General features: G+C 38.7%; 1 protein-coding gene across 2 annotated transcripts in view; it reads left to right on the top strand.

Annotated features, from left to right (window-relative positions):
* FAM241A (family with sequence similarity 241 member A) overlaps positions 1–23,908 on the top strand; it is a 34,355-nt gene extending 10,447 nt beyond the window's left edge. Inside the window, exon 2 of one of the 2 annotated variants that reach the window (XR_008551543.1) lies at positions 21,345–21,384. Coding sequence is in view for 1 of the 2 variants with exons in the window: in XM_037509547.2 (XP_037365444.1) it covers positions 21,345–21,590 (246 nt within the window). In the remaining variant the exon portion in view is untranslated. Of the gene's footprint in view, positions 1–21,344 lie in introns of both variants that reach the window. The other variant, XM_037509547.2, reaches the window with a different exon arrangement.
* The last annotated feature ends 338 nt before the right edge of the window (positions 23,909–24,246 follow it).

The raw sequence follows: 24,246 nt of genomic DNA, 5'->3' as shown, positions 1-24,246 counted from the left end.
GCTTTAACAACTTATCATAGTCCTTCGAAAAATTTTTGTATTTATTCTTTTTTTACTTACTTTTCTGGCCAGAAAATGCTTTCTTGATTGCTTTTTATTCATTTTTTCAAGAACGTGATTGAGTTCCTGCTACTTTCAGGCACTGCTTTAGGTACCAGGGATACAAAGAAACAGGCCATTCACTGACATAGGGGACCCTGGAGGTGTTTTAGGGCAGGTAATGATAAGTCTGGTACAGGTCATGTTGAGTTTGAGGTTCCTATAAGCCATCTAAGTGGGAATGTTGACTATGTAGTTAAGTCTAAAAAAATCAAACAAGTTGCATTAACTGAGAAGTAATGCTTACAAAAATAGGGAAATTGAATCTTTTATAAAAGTATATGTCATTTCAGGGCCTCCCCGGTGGCGCAGGTTGAGTGCTAGGTTGCAAAGCTGCCCGCGGCCTCGGCAGCGCCTGTTCGATCCCCCGCTGCTCCCCGGCCACCAGAGGAGGGTCCCACATGGCGCGCAGACCTCTCCTGCCGCCCGCTGCTCCCCTCAGCAGTGTACTTCGGTCCTTCTGCCTGCTCTGCTCCCCGCTCTGGCTCTGGTGAATTCTCTCACCCTCCCGCGCTTCTGACTGTACCCAGTGCTTGTATAAATAAATCTTTAAAAAAAAAAAAAGTATATGTCATTTCAGTTAGCTTTGAAGTGTCTATCAGTGTTTTAATATGGTGCTATAAATACATGTCTTTCTTTTTTTTTTTTTTTTTGAAAGAGGGCAAAGAGCAAACCTTTTTTTTTTTATAGAGGCATGTTTTATTTATTTATTTATTTGTTTGTTTGTTTTGTTTATACATGCACTGGGTACAGTCAGAAGCGCGGGAGGGTGAGAGAATTCACCAGAGCCAGAGCGGGGAGCAGAGCAGGCAGAAGGACCGAAGGACACTGCTGAGGGGAGCAGCGGGCGGCAGGAGAGGTCTGCGCGCCATGTGGGACCCTCCTCCCGTGGCCGGGGAGCAGCCGGGGATCGAACCGGCGCTGCAGAGGCCGCGGGCAGCTTCGCAACCCAGTGCTCAACCACTGCGCCACCGGGGAGGCCCTACATGTCTTTCTTTATAAAGCAGCTTAATGAATTCTTTAATGCACCCCATAGCACTTAGCTCACTCATAGTAGGCATTCAGTTATTACTTATTTAATTGAGCTACATTGACTAAAGAGGGTTTATTTTGTCAACCAGACCACTTTGTGTGACAAGGGTTGTGAATTATGGGAGGTAGACTTCAGTACTAGAAGACTGGTAGAACTCAGAGGACGTGAAAAACACAAAGAGCCAGAATGTGGTTTCCTGAAAGTAAACAGCTGTGACTCTAGCATATCAGTGCAGGCTGGCCACAAGTAGGGCACAGCACGTCTTGCATAAAGTGCAGGTGCAAAATATGCTCAGAGGAGAGGAGCGTAACTTTAGAATACAACAAACTGCTTTACAGTGAGCAGAAATTCACCTAAAATTAAAGCAACAAATATACTTCCTTATAAAATAAGGTAGCGTTATATAGATATACTTTTTAAAAGTAATTTCTTTCATAAGAAGTATCATATGCAGGCCTCCCCAGTGGTGCAGCGGGTTGAGTGCAGCACTGTGAAGCTGTCCGCAGCCTCTACAGCATGGGTGCAATCCTGGCTGGCCAGGGAGATACGCATATATCGCAGCAGACCTCTCCTGTCCCACCCGCTGCTCCCCTCAGCAGTGGATTTCAGTCACTCTGCCTGTCCTTCTCCCCGCTCTGTCTCTGGTGAATCTTCTCACCCTCCTGCACCTCTGGCCTGTACCCCAGTTCCTATATAAATAAATAAATCTTTAAAAAAAAAAGGGGGGCCTCCCTGGTGGTGCAGCAGTTGAGTGCTGGGTTGCAAAGCTGCCCGCATCCTCTGCAACGCCGGTTTGATCCCCGGCCGCCGGGCGAGGGTCCCACATGGCACACAGACCTCTCCTGTCGCCCTCTGCTCCCCTCAGCAGTGTACTTCGGTCCTTCTGCCTGTTCTGCTCCCTGCTCTGGCTCTGGTGAATTCCTTCACCCTCCCACGCTTCGACTATACCCAGTGCTTGTGTAAATAAATAAATAAATCTTAAAAAAAAAGGAAAAGAAATATCCTATGCCCCAACACTTTTCTGTCTATAAGACTAGATTCCTGTTGATTCTTTAGTGGCAATTTAAACTGTTCCCTCACCTATTCCAGTGACTGAGCAGTAACTTAATAGACATTTCACTTAATAACAATTACACTGCAGTGGTTATTTAGAACTGCAAAGAAGAAAAACTTACCAAAGTCACTGGATTTGACAAAAAGCACAACATGAAATAAGAAGCTGTTACTGTACACAATCAACAACTGCCAAACATTATTGTATGAGTAGGATTTTCATAACTTCTGGAAAAATTGTCAGATTCATAAATATTGCTAACTTTGCAATGAGACAAAATCCTATTTTGTAGAACACAGTAAGAAAGTGATGATTAAAAGTTATGTAAAAGCAACATAATTCTAATAAGGATGATTCATATTTTGCCTAGTTCTTTTAGATGTACTAACCATGTTTGTCTTTAACTCTTCAAATATGATTTGGGAAAGATATAAAGAACACGGCAAGTAGAACTTGCAAACTTTCATAAAGCTACACTTTCTGTACGATCCTAACTTTTAAATTAAAGGAAGCATATTCATAAAGTCATAAATGTTGATGTTTCTTTCAATATATTACATTCAAGCAACATCCGTGATAGTCCCAGTGCTTTAAAAAGCCATCCTCATCCAGTTAGTGTTTCAGAATCCTACTAGTGCCTATAGTCAGAATTTTGTCATTCCTGCCTTTCTTCGTTTTTTTCTTAAAAGAGAATTGACACTTTCCTAATACACAGATGTTCCAGTTCCAGTCAGAATGTTTATTTGCTGGTTTTGCTTTAGGAATAAAAAGGTATGACATTCAGTAAAATCCATTTTTGAGTGGAATTATGGATATGTTAACCTCATAAAGAAATGGCAGCTCCCTCAAAGAAGAAGATAGAATAGTGGAAAAGACTCAGAGCAATAAATATGAAGAATGGGACTGGACAGTTAATAAGAGGATGAGGACGTGAGGGAACTCCAAGAACACCTGAGCACAAGTTTCCGAGCCCCACATGCAGCCTACACAGAGCAGCAGGGAAACTGGAGGCTGCTGAAGGACAAGCAGCGGCAAGAGCACGTGGCTGTGAATGCACAGCCGAGATGGCAGACTGTGGGCTCTAAACTGCAAGGAAAAAGTAAGAGCCAGATGACTTCGTAGATAACTAACCCCGAGACTTAAAAATTTATAACAACGTTTTAATGTCTAGTTGCATATATGTGTTCATCACACTATCATACTTTGTTTTATTGGTGTTTCACAAATGTGAAATTCCTTCTCTCTTTTTTTAAAAAGATTTATTTATTTATGCATACAAGAGCTGGGGTACAGGCCAGAGGTGTGGGGTGTGAGAGGATTCGCCAGAGGCAGAGTGGGGAGCAGAACAATCATACCTACTGAAATACACTGCTGAGGGGAGCAGTGGGCGAGTCAGGAGAGGTCTGCTGTGCCCTGTGGGTAGCTCCCTGGCCGGGGATCGAACTCATGCTTTAGTGGCTGTGAATAGATTGCGTCTTAACCCCTTGAGCCACCAGGGAGGCCCTTCCTTCTCTTTTAAAAGAAAATAAAATCTTTGGTGAAAAAAATGCTAGGTTGAGAGGTTGAAAGGATAGTGGAGTGGATTAAGTAAAACAACATTCCAGTATTGAAGAAAACTTCTGTGTGAAATACCTGTGAAATGGATTCCCAAGTTCTTCCTATCATTGTTCCTCTATTTTTGTCTTTCCATAATTATATATAACTAAAAATTATGCTATCTATAAAGATGACCATCCCATGATCCTTGGAGCACAATCTTCTACTGTTAGAAGTTTATTGTTCAGGGGGCCTCCCTGGTTGCTCAGGAGTTAAATCTCAGTGCTATCACCTCAGCAGGCCAGGGAGCTGACGCACATGGCGTAGCAGACCTCTCCTGTCTCGCCCACTGCTCCCCTCAGCAGTGTATTTCAGTAGATCTGCCTGTTCTGCTCCCCACTCTGTCTCTGGTGAATCCTCTCACCCCCCGCATCTCTGGCCTGTACCCTAGTTCTTGTATGCAAAAAATAAATAAATCTTTAAAAATTTCTTAAATAAATCTTAAATCTTATTGTTCATACTACTAAGGTAAGAAAATTTCAAGGAAAAGAGAAAACTGGCTGTTTTCTGTCCAAATAAAACACATTTTCTCTCTTAACTGGATAGAGTTAGAATGATAAAACTAAAAAAGATCCACCTCTTAAGTGTTCTATGTGCTTAGTCTTTATGCCAATTTCTCTTGCTTTTCTTCTGAGGGGCAGAGGAGGAATTAAGGGGTAGAAGTTGGTTTCATTTGTTTCTGTTTTTGTTTTTTTTAAGAGAAGAAAATTTTAAATACTGGTGAAATAGTAAACTCACAACTGAGGCCAGGTGCTAAATTGTAGCTAGCTCGGTTGGTAGAGCATGAGACTATTAAAATCTGATACATTAAAATAAGTAAAATGTGAATGGTCACAGGATTGATTTTATATTCATAAGAAAGGATGAACAGGGACTTTAGAGCAGATTGCCTGAATGTGTCTTCACTCTACCAGTTACATAATCTTGACTAAATTACATAATCTCTCTTCCTCAATTTTCTTTAAGTTTTGAAGGTCAAAATACTTAAAAACCATCTCAGCATAGTTTTTACATATTCAATAGATGTTAGGGTTTTTTAAATTAATAAATGTGTTGTGAAATTCATTAAAACTTCATTTAAACATTTAGCTATTGTTTTTAAGCTACATATCAGCATCTATGTGGGCTAGGCTTTGAGATCAAGAGGAATAAAAAGCAAAAAAAAAAAATGAGTCTTTTACAGCTGACTGAATCCTGAAGTAAAGATGTTTTTGATAACCACAGAGTCACTTTGTGGTACCTTAGTGCTTGGAACACCTACCCTATTATATAACAAGACAAAAGCAATTAAACATGCCATTTCATTTTTAAAAAACATTACCTAACCAAATACTTGAAAACATTGCATTAACTGCATGATTTTTTTTGTATTTTTGGCTAACTCCTCTCAATAATTTTTTTACCAAATTAGCAATCATTCTGCAACTTTTAAGTACATATTTTGCCTTAAAACACAGTTTTATATAAATATAACCTCCCTACTAGATTGTTAACTTCTTAACATTAAGGATATTGTCTTATTTATCAAACACGCTATAGGCACCAGGAAAATGTTTGTTGAACTGGTTCTTTAAAGTAAAAGTATTTTTACAGCAAAATAATTATAAGTGTTATATTTGATACACATGATAGCTTAAGGTAATTTTATTTGTATATGTATTAGTATGTATATTTCTTTGTTTTTTCCTTTTGGACTGTCAGGGCTTTAATGTGGGCAGCTGGTAAGAGGAAATGATTTTTATATGCATAGAGCCTACTTTACTTCTGACATTTCTATATCTTTTATGAACTTTCCCAGACAGTAATGAATACTGATTTAAAAAAAATATTTTAATTATGCTAAATATTTTTAGAAACAGATTTGGATATGACATTTAATGTTTCAAATCAACTAAGGGAAAAACAGGACTCTTCTTAGATTTGGATTTCTGGTTAATTTTTCATAGACTTTATTTTAAAATTATTTAAGTACCAACAAAGTACCTTCTAGATCCTGCTGAGCAAAAAAGGAAATTTGCCTCTTTAATGGTGGATGTAATAAGAAGAAATGAGAAAGGAAAAAAAGATAGTTACTGTTATTTATTCATTTAAACTTTAAATGTAAGTACATATTTAAAGACATTCTTTTTTTTTTAAAAGATTTATTTATTTATACAAGAACCAGGGTACAGACCAGATGTGCAGGAGGCTGAGAGGGTTCACCAGAGACAGAGCGGGGAACAGAACAGGCAGACTGAGTGAAATACACTGCTGAGGGGAGCAGCGGGTGAGACAGAAGAGGTCTGCTGTGCCATGTGGGTATCTCCACTGCTGGCCGGGATCGAACCCACGCTGCAGAGGCTGCGGACAGCTTCACAACACTGCACTCAACCCACTGTGCCACCGAGGAGGCCCTTAAAGACATTCTTAAATAAAAGTGTTGGTAGAAAAAAATAGCTGATTAAATGGATACTCAAAAGTTAAACTATTATACCCAGACCATCACAGACCATATGAATAATAATAATAAACACACTTTACAGTACTTAAGGTTCCAGGACTGATGACTAGCTGTCTACTATCCAGGATCCTCTGGCTTAACCTTATAGGAACTGTCCCTCAATTCACCATCAAGAGTAATTAATGGGGGCCTCCCCTGTAGCGCAGCGGTTGAGTGCTGGGTTGCAAAGCTGCCCACAGCCTTTGCGGTGCCAGTTCCATCCCTGGCCGGCCGCCAGCGAGGGTCCCACATGGCGGGACAGACCTCTCCTGCCGCCCACTGCTCCCCTCAGCAGTGTACTTCGTGAGTCTGCCTGCTCTGCTCTCCGCTCTGTCTCTGGTGAGTTCTCTTACCCTCCTGGGCTTCTGACTGTACCCAGTGCTTGTATAAATAAATAAATAAATCTTTACCCAAAAAAAAAAAAAAAAAAAAAAGAGTAATTAATGGGGGGCCTCCCTGCTGCCTGTTCTGCTCTCCACTCTGTCTTTGGTGAATCCTCTCACCCTCCGCGGCTCTGGTCTGTACCCCAGCTCTTGTATAAAAAAAAAAAAAAATCTTTGAAAAAAAAAACAGTAATTAATGTCCAGAAAGAACCAAGGGGTGGGGGGCCTGGGCAATGAAATAAGGCATGCAGCAGACTTACCTCCAGCGAAATAACAATTTAACTGCCAGAAATTATTTCAGAACTAAACAATCATTTAAAGTCTTTTTGGTTTAGCCATACAACACGTGGAGACACATTCATTAAAAAGAAATCAATGATTCTTGGTAAGAACAGCATCTGTGGCATCTGCACTACAACCCACTCCATTCCCTCCGCTCCTAGTGCTCTTACAGAGCTCCAACCGCAGCATGTGTGGTCAGGAGTCTGGAGTTCCTCTAACTCGAGTCTAGGGCTATAGTTTCACCCCAAAGGGGTAGACTTCCAATGTTTCTTATTCCTCCCTCTCCTTTTTTTGCCCCCTTGTTCCATGTAACAGGAGCTCTATTTCAGGTAGGCCCGAGTCTCCTTTCCCCAGCCAGCCCCCACACCAGGCAAAACAAGCAGAGAACACCAAGGTCCGATTACCCTGTCCCAGTTCACTATGGGGAAGACATTCCACACCAGGAGAGGCAAGCCCCAACCAACAGCTGACTCCCCACCCCATGTGCCTATCTGCTGAGCAGGAGTCACTTTGGGAACACAGAGTCTCCACTCCTAGTCTAGTGCAAATGGTGCATGTGCTTTGCACAGGGGAAGCCACACCAGAAGAGCAAAGAGCTCCAAAGATCTACCTGAGAAGGTGGGCATTATTTGGAAGAAGGAGTAGAGAACTTAATGCCTGGTGGTGATGTTGAAAACCATACAGATCTTGGTGAAGAGCATTGAAAGGAGGGTAACTCCATAGTACATGAAAACAGCAGAGTGGTCAGAAGTTTTAAAGAAAGAACCGGGGAAAAAGTCAGCCAAGAGGAGCCCTCCTTGAGATCATGTCAACTGTGAGGCTCAGGAAGGCCACGTGGTATGCTAGGCTGCACCCACTCAGGAGCACTAGGGGCAAAGTGTGGGGCGGATGAAAGCATTCTCCAAGCTTCACTCAGACCCATCAACATAGAGCACAAGCTGCAGAGGAGCAGCGAGCTTAAACACAGTCTATGAACAAACACCAAAAGAATAATAAGCTGCTCTGGCCCAGGGCGATTGCTAGGAAGCAAGACTTTAAATTAATATTACAAATACCCCTGGCAGCCTGGAAGAGAGTGTGGACCTGTCCAAGACTACACCCTCTCAGAAGCAGTCAGGGTGGGAACCCCCATGCTAACAGATACTGTCTGAAAGTGGGTGAAACAAAGTGGGTGAAACATAGATCTCTGATCTATGATAGCCATCTCCAAGGCATAGATATAGTCAGTGGTAAAGCAAAAAAAAAAAAAAAAAAAACTGGCTAAGGGGGTTAAGCACAACGTAAACAATAAATGGTTTCTACTAACCCAGATCAACCCCAAGGAAACGAAGATAAAGAATGAAAACAAAGGGGAAAACATGAGAAGAAACATTGGAGGCATCACACTGCAAGTGGATAGGTGGCAGAACTAGGTTAGCCAACTCACTAAACAAATATATTATCTAATATGTCTAGGGGAGAGATTTTTAAAAATAAATAAAAGTCAAGTTAACAAGAAAAGATGAGACATGGAAAGAAACAGTAACACATGACCCCTCCCCCCAAATTGTGTGGGGGAGGGCAAGCAGGTTATAGATACCACTAATGGGGCCCTGATGATGTACTTAACTAAGATATCAAAGAAGCGAGTGTGTGTGTGTATTAACTGAAGGAAACTATGCTGAAGTATAATAATGTTACCTCATCACAGGGGGAATATTAACTACAAGAGACATTTTTTAAGAAATTAAATGGAAATTCTATAATTGAAAAGTAACCCAAAATGAAAATTATTTGAGCTGATACAAGACAAAAATCAGTGAACATGAAGATAAATTCACAGAGATTATATGATCTGAAGAGAAAAAAAGAATGAAAAATGAATAAAACCTCAGGGAACTGTGGGACATGATTAAGCAAACCAACATACAAATGATGGGACTATCAGGAGAGGAGAGATAAAAGTGAAAGTCTCCTGAAATGAAACACCTGAAAGATTTTGAAAGTTCATGAAAGGTAGTAAGCTACCCATCCAAGAAATTCAGTGAAATCCAAGTAGGATAAACACAAAGTGAACCACATGTTGACACTTCATCATCAAAATGTTGAAGACAAAGAGAAACAGAAAATCTTGAAAGTAGCAAGGGAAAAAGAACTCATCACATCCAAGGGAACCCAAATAAGATAAACAGTTTGACATTTCATCAGAAATGTAGGAAGTGAGAAGTACATTGAAAGTGCTAGAAATATGGGGGCCTCCCTGGTGGTGCAAGGGTTAAGCACCACACTATGAAGCAATCCGCAGCGGCAGCCACTGTGGCAGAGTTTGATCCCCACCCGGCCTGGGAGCACAGGGAGCAACCCACATGGTGCAGCAGACTTCTCCTGTCTCGCCCGCTGCTCCCCTCAGCAGTGTCTTTGGGTCAATCTGCCTGTTCTGTTCCCCACTTTGTCTCTGGTGTATCCTCTCACCCTCCCGCACATATGGCTGATACCCCAGTTCTTGTGTAAATAAATAAATCTTTTTTTAAAAAAAGTGCTAGAAATAAAAATCATCAAAGAAGGTCCTGTGTTCAGCAAAATTATCTTTCAAAAATGAAGGTGAAGCACTATTAGATAACAAAAACTTAGCAGTTTTGTTGGGGAACTATCAAAGGAAGATATGAGGGTGAAAGCATGTGACCCCAGACAGTATATTAAATCCATGCCAGAAAAATAAAGAACACTAAGGTAAAGGTGATTATGCAGATAATTATCAAAGATAATATCATTACAGATAGCTTTTCTTCACTGTTTAGAAAGTAAGCACATAGAACAATATGTATATCATTGTTTTGCTGAGCCTATCTTGAAATGTAATGTATTTCACAATGGTATCACAAACTAGGCAGGCAGAAACAAAGTTGTATTGGAACAACAAAATTGTAATTACAACACAAACTTGTAAGGTGTGAAAGAGTTACTCAAATGTATGGGAAGGAAAGAAGAGGACCAGAAAGGGAGGTGTTAAGAAGATGGATTGTATAGCAGCCAAAGAACAAGAGAGATTAGAAGAATTATAAATTCCTATTCTTTAATCTTTTGAGATACTTCCTTACAACTGCTTCTGACTAGGAACCAGTACCATTTGCCTGCTCACAAAAAGGCTACTTTAAAGGACAAAGGGCAGGATATAGAGAAAGGCAAAGGACATGTGTGTGGCAGAGGTATGGGTGTGTGCTGAGGGAGGGAGCGTACAAGCTGAAAATAAGCCTCTTGATTCATTAGGTACCTAATCTTACCAGGTGCTATGGTTAATGCAGTAATGAAAACATACTCGGTTTGAATATTTTTTTTCTTTTTTTTTTTTAATTTATAATTACAAGTTTTCTTTCTTTTTTTTTTTTTTTAAAAAGATTTATCTATCTATACAAGCACTAGGGTACAGTCAGAAGCGCAGGAGGGTGAGAGAACCCACCAGAGCCAGAGCAGGGAGCAGAACACACAGACAGATGAAATAAACTGCTGAGGGGAGCAGCAGGCGGCAGGAGAGATCTGCGCGCCATGTGGGACCCCCGCCGGCAACCGGGGATTGAACCGGCACCGCAGAGGCCGTGGGCAGCCCCGCAGCCCAGCGCTCAGCAGCTGCGCCAGCAGGGGAGGCCCGAATATTTTTAATTAGTTGAAAAAGCACTCTTTATTAGTGTTCTTCACAAATGATTTCCCTGGTATGCAGTAACTGGGATCTTCACTACTGTTTGGTTATACCTTGCCTGATTTCAATACTGAAGCTTTCACTACCCATGGAGAAGTCTCTTCCATTTAAGATGCTCTCTAAGCCCTGACCCCAAAGTTTTCTGTCTTATCTAACAATTTAGGTTTGGCCTTGATGAATGCTGAACTCATACTTTATTAAGTTATAGAGAACCTTTTACATACTGACTTTTTTTAAAGATTTATTTATTTATGCATACAAGAACTGGGGTAAAGGCCAGAGGTGTGAGGCATGGGAGGATTTACCAGAGACAGAGTGGGGAACAGAACAGGCAGAATGACCAAAGTACACTGCTGAGGGGAGCAGCGGGCGAGACAGGAGAGGTCTGCCGCGCCATGTGGGTATCTCGCCAGCTGGCCAGGATCAAACCCACACTGCAGAGGCTGCTGACAGCTTCACAGAGCTGCGCTCAACTGCCTGTGCCACCAGGGATTCCCCATACTGACTTTTAAAATGGTAATATTACCTAATTGATATGTATCATAGTTGTGAAATCAGCCCCCTCCGAAGAATTCAATCTTGGTTCTTCCATACAATATCTATTTATTTATATATATATATATATATAATCTATATATATTTATATGTATATATAAAACTCGTGACTAGAGTCATGTAATCAATATATTTCAATATACAGATATATATCTATTTGATTATATAATACATATAATCAATATTTAATATATATATTATCTCTATTTGAGCAAGTAGCCTTGGACTCATTATAATATATCTCTCTCATAGGATTATTTGGCTTTTTTTTTTTTTTTTTCAATTTTTTCCCTTTACATTGTTGTAGTGTCCTTCCCCCACCACCCCGTCACCACCCACATCACCCTCCCTGTTTTGGCCCCCCTCCCACCTACTCCCCTTTGCTCTATGCCTCAGTGTCAGGTTATTTTGAATTTTAAATATGATAATACAGAAAACAAGCACACTAGATATTTCATACTATATTACCTTAAGCTTTGCATATTTGTAGGGAGGATACACAGACCAGAGGGATTTGACTAGAACACAGGTCATTTTAGGAGACAATTAGAAAGTAAGCTGAATCAGCTCATGTTATTAAAAAGACCAGCAGTAGACGTATTAGTTTGAGTCATGTAATCAAACTATATCAGCTAGATCATTTCTTGGCTTTACTTTATATTGGTTTTATTAATAACAAGCTTTCCTTTCATGGTAATAAGATACTTTACATCTTACTAGCTAAACTACAGCAGTGGGGGGAAAGGTGTCTCTTTTTCAATAGTTACAGAAGTCTTAGGTAGAGCTTTTGTTGACCTGTCCGATTATATGCTCATTCCTTAATAATCATTAGCCCAAGGAAATGCAATGTTCTGATTGGCTGATTCTGGAACTGGGGAGTTTGGACTAAGAGTGAGTGGGATAGTTTCCCCAAAGTTAAATCAAGCTGCTAGTAGCAGAAGAAGGCAGAATAAATAACAGACAGGGAAAAACAGCAGATTTCCAATGCTGCACATGTAATACCATGCAGTAATACAACTGAACATGAGAAAAAAGTTGAAAGTGAATCTTAAATTATTACCCTTCAATGAAAACCTATTTATAGAATTTACCTTGTATTCTTTTTGAAGTGAACAGAGGTTCTCTCTGACTAATGCACAAAGACTGTTCCATAAGCAAAGATGTTACAGAGAAAACACCCCTATTTAACTTCTCTATAATTAAATTGTCATAACACTTGAAGAAAAATACAACTGAATTTAATTATCATGAGAAAGATGATCACTAAGGTATTAATTATCCCAGGGAGCATGGTATAATAGAGACTAGAAGTAAAAATCACAAGACATAAATGCTACAAAAATATAGAAATGAGAATAATTACCATATATTATGTGATTATTGCACATATTCTAAAACATTTTATCTGCTTCCTTATTTTATTATCACAATGCTCATGATAGATACTATTAGGCTCATTTTATATATGGGAAAAGCGAGGGTCAGTTGCTAAGTAATTTACCGTATGTAAGTGACAGAGCAGAATTTGAATACGTCTCATTGGCTTACAAGGCCTCTGTTTTTTGTTCATAAGTTGTGTGATTAATTTCTCATTCCTTCTCTCTAAAGTAAGCTATAATTTTCTTTAAGGAGACTTTTAAAATTTCTATGATTATATAAGGGTTCACCTTAAATTTCTCATCATTAATTTTGTGCGTCTTTTAAGAAGGATTCTAACACTCCTTAATTTTTAATGTGTCTTTAATCATGGACCAAAATAAATGCTATTTTTGTGAGAATACTTTTCAGTGTGCATGTCAGTTCCACTGTCTGATTATGAAGTAAACTATGCTTTTGACAAATGTCCTTCCACTGGAAGCTCACATACAAAGAATAAATTTGGCAGAGACACAAAGTGATTAATGTTAGAACAAGGGAAAAGGACCATCTGCATTTCTGCACTGGTGTACTGTTTTATGTGTGAAGTGTTATTTTTTATTTATCTTTATGCCATATTGCAGCTCTTCCAAGAACAGCTCTTCATTTTTGTTTGGAGTCTTTTTTTTTTCACATCTGAACCTAAATTCTAGTTAATACCGAAAGGGCTGCTAAACTGTTACAAATAAGATTACTGCTAAAATTTAAATTTTAGCAGTTTTTATGCTTGATAAACTGACTTTCAAGTATCTTGTAAACTGTGAGGGATACAAAACAAAAAAAAAAGGTAATACTTTATTCATTTCATTCACTATGTTAAATGTGCTTATTATGTGAAAAATCAAAATGTATTCACATAGCTTTCCTTTTTTCAGAAATCAAACATGTAAAGTTTCTTGACCACTGAGCAGCATTAGACAGATGTTACTATTTTTTTTTTTTAATAGAGGCATGTTTTTATTTATTTATTTGTTTGTTTTGTTTATACATGCACTGGGTACAGTCAGAAGCGCGGGAGTGTGAGAGAATTCACCAGAGCCAGAGCGGGGAGCAAAGCAGGCAGAAGGACCGAAGTACACTGCTGAGGGGAGCAGCGGGCGGCAGGAGAGGTCTGCGCGCCATGTGGGACCCTCCTCCGGTGGCCGGGGAGCAGCCGGGGATGGAACTGGCGCCGCGGAGGCTGCGGGCAGCTTTGCAACCCAGCGCTCAACCACTGCGCCACGGGGGAGGCCCCAGATGTTACTATTGATGTAATAGTAACTGGAGGGATTAATGGAGTAAGAATGTCTGTATTCATATCACAGCTCCTTCAATTACTAAGTGTAAGTCAATGACTAGATAAGTAACTCCTTTGGGGAGAAATAACGGTGACTTTCTCTCGGTTTATCGGAAAGATCAAGCAAAATCATGCCTGTCAAGATAGTGCCTGGCATATATAGTAGGTACTTGGTGTTAACTTTTCTGCTATATATTCATGTTGCCACTATTGTTCTGAAAATTGCAAATATCTAAAAAACTCAAGGACTCATCTTTCCATTAGTCCCTGCTCTTACAATATGACCTAAGAATTGAGCTGAATTTTACCTAGCTGTTAACATATCTTAATAGCTAAGATAAAGTTAATTTACAATAACTTGAAGACATTCACACTGTGCTCAGGGAGAATACTTATTGTCATATGTAAGTAAGTTTTGTCTTTATTTTTGTGGAGTTTGTTGTTTTTTTGGTGTTTTTTTTTAACAGGCTGTTATTGCAGACTATTTGTATTGATTATTCAACAAGTATTTATTATGAGCCTATAATGAGCCAGGCACAATGCAATATATTAAGTACTGATGCTAAAAGTTATTAGACATGGGCCTCTCCTAGTGGCGCAGGTGGTTGAGTGCAATGCTGTGAAGCTGTCCGCAACCTCTGCAGTGCGGGTTTGACCCTGGCCAGCCAGCGAGATACCGACATGGCGTGGCAGACCTCTCCTGTCTCGACCACTGCTCCCCTCAGCAGTGTATTTCAGTCAATCTGCCTGTTCTGTTCCCCGCTCTGTCTCTGGTGAATCCTCTCACCCTCCTTCACATCTGGCCTCTACCCTGGTTCTTGTATGCATGAATAAATAAATCTTAAAAAAAAAAAGTTATGACATGTTTCATGCCCTTAATGACTTTGACCTTCCTGTAAAATGCATTAACAAGAATATATGTGTGTGTGTGTATAAATAATTTTATAACAATACACTGCAGTAGGCGTAATAATGGCTCCCTTCTAACTCCCCAAGTGTTCACATCCTAACCTCAGAACCTTACGTCCAAGAGAGATTTTGCAGATGTGATTGAAATTAAAGACCTTGATATGGGGAGATTATCTAAGTGGGTTACACCTAATCACATAGATTCTTATAAGCAGAGAACCTTATCATGGTGCGGCTAGTGGGGAAAGTTAAGTGCAGAAGAATGGTCAGAGAGTTGATGACTGAAAATGGAAGAAGAGGGTAAGGATCCAAGGTGTATGGGTAACCTTTTAGCAGTTAGAAAAGGTAGGAGAAAAGTTTCTCTCCTGCAGCCTCCAGAAAGAAACACAATCCTGCTGACAAGACTTCTAACCTTCAGAACTAGAAGATGATAATATTTGTGTTGTTTTAAGCCACTAAATTTGTAGTTATTTCTATGGCAGCAACAGAAATGAAGGCAAATACAAATAACCTCTCTTTACTCAAGGAGAATAGAGAGAGAAGTAGAAGATGGGAAAAATTGTCCTAGGATGCCTGCAAAAGGCATTGTTCCAAAGTGGTTCACATGCCCTTTCCCAAGCCAGTTTCTCCTAAAGGGAAGGGATCACTGTTAGATGTGTCCTCTTTGGAACTAAAAGCAGCACCTGCCTCACCTAAGGACTGTGGGAAAGAGGGAATGGATGCTTAGTATTGTCCACGACAAAAATACCTCTAATCCCATAAAAATCTATACATTGTTTTAAGATTACTACAATAAATAATACTTTGGAAAATAAAATCCTCTTGTTTGGCAAAAGTGAGCAAAGCAAAAAATCTATCAAGATATTGCTATGCTTCTTTCAAGTCTCCTATTATATCCTTCCATTTATTCAACAAATATTAATTGAGCTGCTTCTGTGTGCTGTTACTCTCAGCACCTAGCCCCTTGTACATACAGATATCACAGGATATCAGTGTTGGCAAAAATAGATACTGTTCTACCCTCCTGGAGTTTACAAGAAGTCAGATAGAAAGAGATTGATGAGATGATGACACACAGTTACTTTGAACAAAGAATACACTGAAAGAGCATTATACAGCATTTGGAGACTAAATGAAGAGCAGGCTTTAACTAAGCAAAAAAAGCAGGGAAAGAGTGAGCTAGCCAGAGAAAACAGCATGTGCAAATATGTGACTGGCAAGAAAGAACATAGCTTGTTCCAGAAGTAGAGAAGACCTGTGACTAAAACAGAAAAAGACAGAGGCAGGCTGATGACAGATGAGGCCAGAGACCCAGACAGAAACCAGACCAAAAAGAGCCTCGTAGATCATGCTTAAAGATATTGGCCTGGGTCCTAAAAGGAGGGTGAAGATGAAGCAAATGGATTTGCAATTTGAAAGGATCACCTGCTGGATCACATGCTAAGGTGGTAAATCCCCGCTGGGGGAACTAAAGGGCATGTGCACAAGCAGAGTTGGAAAACTACTAGAACAGTAGTTCGTTTTAGGATTACAGCAACATATGCACTTGGGGAAGTACATAAAACGTAAAATAAAGAGGAAATGTTGATAAACTGGATGGGGGAGAGGGTGGAGCCTCGGGTTTCTGGCCTTTGGATCTGGCATAAGGATGGGGTGCCATTTACAGATCTAGGAAACATAGAAAGAGTACTACTTCCTCACAAACATCCAAGCAGTTTAAATTTTCTTATAAATAAGAACTAGAGTATTGAATTGGATGCACATTTGACCTCTTTATCAGATAAACCAGAAAAACAAACAATGCTTTTACTTACCTGTGGTAGTTTCGTAGCATGAACTGTATTTAATTTCATTTTATCTAACCATATCTGCAGCTCAAGTCATAATGTTTCTTTATTAATACAATTTTCCTAGTTTCAATATATTGTGATACAATATTTTGATTTAATTATCCCAACCTGTTGCTTTTCCAAACTTACATTTTTTAAAACCTCTTAAAAATGCACTTATTGGTGGGAAAAAGAGATCATACCCATCAATTATAGCCAGGCAGGTCTTTCTCTCAACTACTGTACCCACAGTGGAGTACTGGGGCCAGCTGCTATCAAACCTCAGGAGGCAGTTGTTAAATTTGCAGAAACCTTGTGAGCTGTTTATAAGTACCTTGAAATTGGCCACAGTGAAGAGTGGAAGCATTATAGAACTTGGAAAAATCTATAGACTTGGCAGACTATGCAAATAAGAGGTCTATCCCCACCCTCACCAAGCCTACTGGTATTTCTTTGTACCTCTTAGAAATGTGTTTGGGGAAATTTCCTGGACACAGAAAACACTAATGAGATTGACTGTGATCTCACCAATGTAAGGATGCCAGATGTTTTCTCTCCTGTGTTCCAACATGTCTTTCCCTTAGGGTTCTTTCTACTACATTGCTAGATATCTTTGATGTTTCCACACAACTAACTTCATTTGTGAAGATATGCCACTTTTAGCCATTCTTCTGGTGAGTTTACTTTTTTTCTCTCCTTTAGATTTATCAGATTAAGAAGTGCTATAATAAATCGCACAATGAATAATTATTGGCTCTGGTTGACAGGTATCTCTAATTTTGTGTGTGCTTGATATTTTTCATATTAAAAACAAATAAACAAACAAACAAAAAACCAGAAGCAGCAGGCTGCAGCAGTCACAGCTTGCTCAGACCAGGCCTTCCTGGGTCTTCCACCTCCGATTCCCAGCATCCCAGATGACATGATCTACTGCTGCCTCCCAACTTGGTCTGTAGGACCTAAGTAATTTTCTTTAGATTTGGGTGTTGCCACACCTACTTTTTTCCCTGAAAAACCCACAGGCAGTTTGTAAAAGAATTTAAAGTAAATTTTCAGAGAGAACCATGTGAGAATAGGGTACTTTCTTTGTACTGCAACCACAAAAATACTGAAAAAAAAGTTTTTAGAAGTTTCGGTAACAACAGAAAACCCCAAAATACAATGAGCACACAAATTAAAGGAAACTGGAAAGAGTAAAAGAGAAAAAGAAACTTTAATTTAAAAAAAGAAAGAAAAAATAGACCACAAATGTTATCAGCAGTGCTAGATACTGGAGGAGTATAGAGGGATGAGAAACCTGGGGAATTACAAACCATCATGGACTCTTCATATCCTGTCCTTAGGAAAAGAACGGCTTAACCTCAGGCGAAAACAAGATTCAAATTTTTTTTCTTAAATATAATACTCTATCATGAAACAAATAAAAGTATGGGACGCCGATAAATAAAAATTGACCCAATCGGCCCTCCCTGGTGGCGCAGGCGGTTGAGCGCCCGCTGTGAAGCTGCCCACAGCCTCTGCAGTGCCGGTTCAATCCTGGCCAGCTGGCGAGAATCCCACATGGCGCGGCAGACCTCTCCTGTCTTGCCCGCTGCTCCCCTCAGCAGTGTATTTCAGTCAGTCTGCCTGTTCTGTTCCCTGCTCTGTCTCTGGTGAATCCTCTCATCCTCCCGCGCATCTGGCCTATATCCTGGCTCTTGTATAAATAATTTTTTTTTAAATTGACCCAATCACAGCTCATCAGAGAAGGAAAAAATATGTTAGAGCTTAGAATATGAAAAGGCTAGCAAGCAAATTATAATTCAAGAGAAGTTATCATTGTCAAAAGGGATCACATAAAACCATTTTATGAATTAGAAAACTGAAAACTCAGAAAAGTGAAGTAATTTGGTCAAGATCACTCAATTAATTTAAGGCGCTAAAGCCTGAATTTATACTCCCTAAATATTTCTGCAGCATTTTGTTTTTCCCACTCTTTTTAATCATGGAAAAAAATCCAAAGGTAATTTTCAAAATTATATGTAAATTTAACTCAAAAATAATTCTGACTTAAACTTATAATATAGACAATAATGCCCCCATGAGTCTCATTTTTCCAACACTTCATCAATGACACCAGGCTCTGGATAAATTCCTTTATATGGTAAAAGACCATCATAAAGTGACATCAAAAAGCTGATCATTTTAAATAAAATTTAGTTTTTTAACTCTCTTCCCTTTAGTATATGCATTTTAAACTGTATAAGTAGAGTAGAATAAGGTAAGTTTAAATGAAAATATTTTTATTCTTTTATTCATGACTGAAATGGTCAAGCTCTGGTTTCTACTAAAGAAATCTCAATTTGAATCATGTGTTTGAACAGTGCCTCAAAACTTCCTCAAATTCATGCACTCTTTTGGGCAGTGATCTTTTTTCCCCTTATTTAAGCTAACCAAATTTCCTTTGGCCTCAACTGCCTACTTAATGGTATTTATTTTTTGTCATTATATGATACCCTAGACCTAGACTTATTTAATGTATGAGTATTTCTCCATCTTGCATCTACTATGAGGAAGCTGGTGTTCCATAAATATTGCTGATTTGAATCATGAACTCCTAAAAGAGATTAGGTTTAATAAATAATCATTTACAAGTCTGCCACCTAAGTGATAATTTTTCTTTTCTGACTGTATTAGGGTCTAGTAAAGAGGACTAATACTAGTTATATTAATAAAGGGAAAAAATCGTTAATTTAATTTTAAGAATTGCTAACTGGCCATTGATGAACAGAGAGGCAGAAAGAGATTAGAAAGCAATGATTTTCAAATGATGGTCACCAGACCAGCATCCTAAGCATTACCTGGAAACTTGTAAGAAATACAAAGGCTCAGATTGTGAAGCCCTGCCCTCTGCTTACAGAATCAGAAGCCCTGGTGGTGGGCTCAGCAAACTGCTTTAATAAGCCTTCCCAGGGATTCTAATTTATGCTAATGTTTAAAAACCTCTGCACAAAAAGTGTGCTAAAGGACCAGTTATGGCAGCAAAGTGGAAGCAAAGAGGGCTGCAAAGAGGTGGGGTTACTAAAACAGAAGATTGGGGAAAGGCCCTGTAAGGCTGAAACTCACTCTTCCAAGAACCTGATGCTGGTGTCTTTCATAAGACATCTGAGGAAGCGGCACCCATGTATGACTCAGATCTGGCGTCTCAAGAAGGCATATTGAGAATGGTTCTGCAAGGATTGGAAAACCTCCAAATTTAAATCAATGGCTGCTTCTGAAAGGAACTGCCACCCTGAAGAACTGTTGCAAGGTTAAGAGGAACAGGATCAAAATAACCACCAGAAGAACAAACTCCTTCCTTCTTCTCAAGCCGTACAGTGTCTGAGTGTCTACTGGCAGAGCCCAACAGGGAGGTAGAATGTTTGCAGAGTCCCAAAGGATCAATTTGAAGCTGACGGACAGTAGCTTAACAACTGGCATGAAGGCCTTAATTGTGATAAGGCTGGGAGGCAATAGAAATAATAAATATTTTGGGTTATATGTAATTGGGTATGCATGAACATGCTCTAGGAAACTTTCCAGTTGAGTTTTAGGCTAATTGTACAAATTGTTCCTATTTGAATCTCCTAATGAGATTCATTAGACGCATTTAGGACATCTGTAGAACTTGGAAGACCATTATGTCAGGGTTTACACTGCAGTCTTCTTAGCTAAGCTAAGACCATAGGATCACAGTAGTAATGGCTAAGGACTGCTCAACGATAGCACCAAGACATGTTCTAGTCAGCTGCATCTAGGTTCTTTAAAGTCTTAGTGTCAAAGGAACAGATTAAAAAGCAGCTTACTTACTGGGACAGAGCAATCTGGAGCACTGCTCCAAACCAGAAAGTTAGCAGAGAAATACTAAAAAATCATAGCAAATGATAAGAGTAATACAGACATCTTCATTTAAGCACTTGTCTTTGTGTCATGCCAGGAAACTAAAAAATGAACGGAAATTAATCTGCTCCTTCCTTCCTCTTGTAAATCAGTATTTGGTAATTGGGGTTGTTGGAGTTCAGGGCAGGGCACCACAAGATGTGCTAAAGTGGCTTATTGACTATTTTGAATTAAAATTACTTGACAGTTTAGTCAATGCAAGAATGATACTGACCCTCTGTTTTCCATGAAAGCAGGAAATGCATCATCTTTGTGAAAGGTACCCTCCTGCACCAGCAGATGGAAAGCTATTCTTCTCACTACAGAGAAGGAATTCAGGGTCTCTTTAGCCGATATAAATAAACTCTTCTGAGTCCCACACTAAATTAATGTTCATACCTTAAGTGTTTTGAACATTGTGCCATCAATTCCTCACAAGTGTATTTTTTTTTCTGCAAAATGTATATAAATTGCCTGTTTTGGTCATTTCATAGGCCCCATACCCATGAACCTCTGTGCATACAACATTAAATTTGTCCTTCTTTCTTGTTAATTTGCCTTGTGTGAATTTAATTATTCAACCAGCCAAAAGAACACAGGGTTTAGGGAGAAATTTCCCCCCCTCTGACAGGGCCCAGTCAGTATTTATTCCACAGAAATCAATACATCAGTGCTTTCTAGAGTCTCGAAAGGTGGGTACAGACACAGGTATTTTATATGTTAATCAAAAGGAATAATCCCAAGAATGTATTGAGCGGTCATCAAAAGTATGCCCAGTACTTTGGAAAATAAAGAATTTAAAGAAAACCTTCACCTATTTCAATTTTATGTTTATTTTTATTTTTATTTTTTTTTTTTTTAAGGATAATGAAGATATACAAAACCACCCTGGAGAGCCTAATGGAGATCACTATAAAAAGATGGGAACACTCTTTGGCGAACTGAATAAAAACCTCCTCAACATGGGCTTCACACGGATGTATTTTGGAGAAAGAATTGTGGAACCAGTAATAGTCATTTTCTTCTGGCTTATGTTGTGGTTCCTTGGCCTGCAAGCCCTTGGACTAGTTGCTGTTCTCTGCCTAGTCATTATTTATGTGCAACAGTAAAATCTGGCCGGATGAACTGTTGTTTGACATTTGGTTGCCATAGATGTAATTGGTGAAGTTATATATTGCATTACATGAAAGCCGAAAAATTTGCCTTGTTTCAAATTGTGTGCTGTTTTGTAACGAAATTTTTAAGTGGATGTTGTTTAAAATTAAACTCAATTCTTGATTATAACAGGGTTTAATATACATTTTGTAGCTTATTCAAAACTCTTGTTTTACCACTGTGATCTGTGCCCATTTTTAAAGCCCCCTAGTTCCCAGGCCAAAGTTTAAATAACACCACCAAACAGTGAGCAGGAAAAATAACAAAATATGGATTTCAAATTGGACAATATTGGTCTTGGAAAGAGCTCTAATGAAACATTTTAGAATGACTGGGGATCTAATTGAAGAACCCACCAAATAATCCAATATAATTTGGGGAATTTTTGGATTTCTATTGTTCCTGCTCACTTCAAATAGTATAAATGATACTACTCTATACTACCTTAATATTTTGAAAAAAATAAAGGTGATACATTTTTCTAAAGAAAAGCTATATATATATATTTATGACTGCTAAGGAAACTTCCCAAGTTAAATGAACATTTTTATAATGTAACACTTGGGCCTGGAATCAATTGAGTATATTATTTGAAGTTTTAGACAATTTTGGTGCTAATTCTTTTTGAGAACTTTTGAAGTCTGATAAGCCAGTTCCATAGTTGGCCGCACCCTATGGTAATGGTTTATTTTATTGTGTCAAAGAAGTTGCATATTTTTTCCTGAGGGACATGTATTTCTTTTTTCAAAAATTTACATTTTATAGTTCTTTTATAACAATTCTAAGATTTAAAAAATTTATTTCTTGTCTTGGCAGGAATTTTTTTCCTCAAAAATTGATTTGTATTATGGCTGAAATACTTTACTATTCTTTTAAGAAAAAGATGTGTTCATTTTCTTTAATACCTATATTGGAAAGTAAAGTATTATTACTATGTGAAACCAAATGCTTAAATTTGGAACTTACCAGCCAATTGTAATAATATTCCTGGAAGGCTAAAACCATGTCAGTAGTTGGTCAGCCATGTTACTAAATATGTTTTAATTCAGCACTTTGGGTTTTATATTAAAATAAGTGTTCCTTTAAATACACTTTTAAAATGGAAAATGGCTTAGTGAATTTTTGGAATTTCTTGGAGAACTTAAAATTTTCACACTTTTGTCTTAAAGACTTTCTACAACAGACAAAGGAGAGGTGGTTAAGATAATCATATAAAAATTATGGTCATATAAGAGGTAAATGGAACGATGGGGCACATTTATCTTTGGCGGAGTAATAACTAGAATGTCAAGTGTTTACTATTTCACTTAGTGAAGATTTTTTCCCAATCTCTCTTTTAAAAATTTATTCCATAATTTCTCAATGTCTTCCATTCTATAGTCAAAAATTAACCAAAAAATGTTCAATTCAGATTTCTAAAATCAAATAATCCTAAACAAATTACCAGCGAGAAGGCACTCAAGAGTATTATATATTTGTAGAAATAGAGACCCATTAAAGCTTCACTTAAAGACTTTATACGTGTTTTTATTGGGTTTACAATATTTCTACAGTAACCTTTTTAAAGTTGGCATAAGGCCAGCTTACTTGAAAAGGTGTCTTCATTTGTGTACAGAAGAATTGAGACCTTTCAATGGAAGTCATAAGATTACAAATGGGGCCTGGTGGCGCAAGGGGTTAAGATGCAACTTATGAAGCTATCGGCAGCCACTGCATCACGAGTTCGATCCCCAGCCAGGGAGATGCCCACATGGCGCAGCAGACCTCTATTGACATGCTCGCTGCTCCCCTCAGCAGTATATTTCAGTACATCTGCCTGTCTTTGGTGAATCCTCTCACCACCCCGAACCCCACCTCTGGACTGTGCCCCAGTTCTTGTATGCATAAATAAATAAATCTTTTTTCAAAAGATTATAAATGAATATCTGCCTTAAATATTAAAAAGTGCATTCTTTAATGCTACAGGGAGTTTTAATTTCCCTTTCCAATATAAAAGAGACAAATGTGCACGGTAACAGCTCTGATCCCACCAGTCCCTAATGTTGAGATTATTTTAAAGTAAGTTTGAATAGTAGTTATTTAGTGCACTGCTAGTTACATGTATCTGTTTGCTGCTGTTAACAGGATATATATTAAATCATATAAAGAAGAGAGGTATTTTGCTGCTGTTCTTTCTACATATATTATTGGCTAGAGTAGTATACCATCAAACTTTTTGCTTTGATAGGGAAAAAAAGCAAGTTTTGCTTATTTGAAAGGAATAAAATATTTTCATTTATAAATTATGTTAAACTATAGATATCTATATCCTGAAATGAAAAGAAAATGATCATTTCTTTGGCTCCTGGATAAGGAATTAGACCGAAATTACTCTGAACCACTCAGTCTCAGATACAATCTGAAATGAAATTGGAATAGAGTGAGTAGTAGAGATTGCTTGGGATCCACACCTATGAGTGCAGGAAATGAAGCAGGGTTGGGCAGAGGGAGTTCTGCAATCCAGTCCCAGTAAGGTCTCAGCAACTCCATGGAGTTCTCTCAAACTGGGATGGCCCGTCAGGTTTGACCCATGCTGGGTTTTGTGTTTGTTATGTTTATTGCTGGTGAATA

The sequence above is a fragment of the Talpa occidentalis genome, unplaced genomic scaffold (genome assembly GCF_014898055.3).
Source record: "Talpa occidentalis isolate TD23 unplaced genomic scaffold, MPIMG_talOcc4v2.1 talOcc4.13, whole genome shotgun sequence".
Taxonomy (NCBI): domain Eukaryota; kingdom Metazoa; phylum Chordata; class Mammalia; order Eulipotyphla; family Talpidae; genus Talpa; species Talpa occidentalis.
This window is presented reverse-complemented; position numbering and strand designations above follow the sequence as displayed.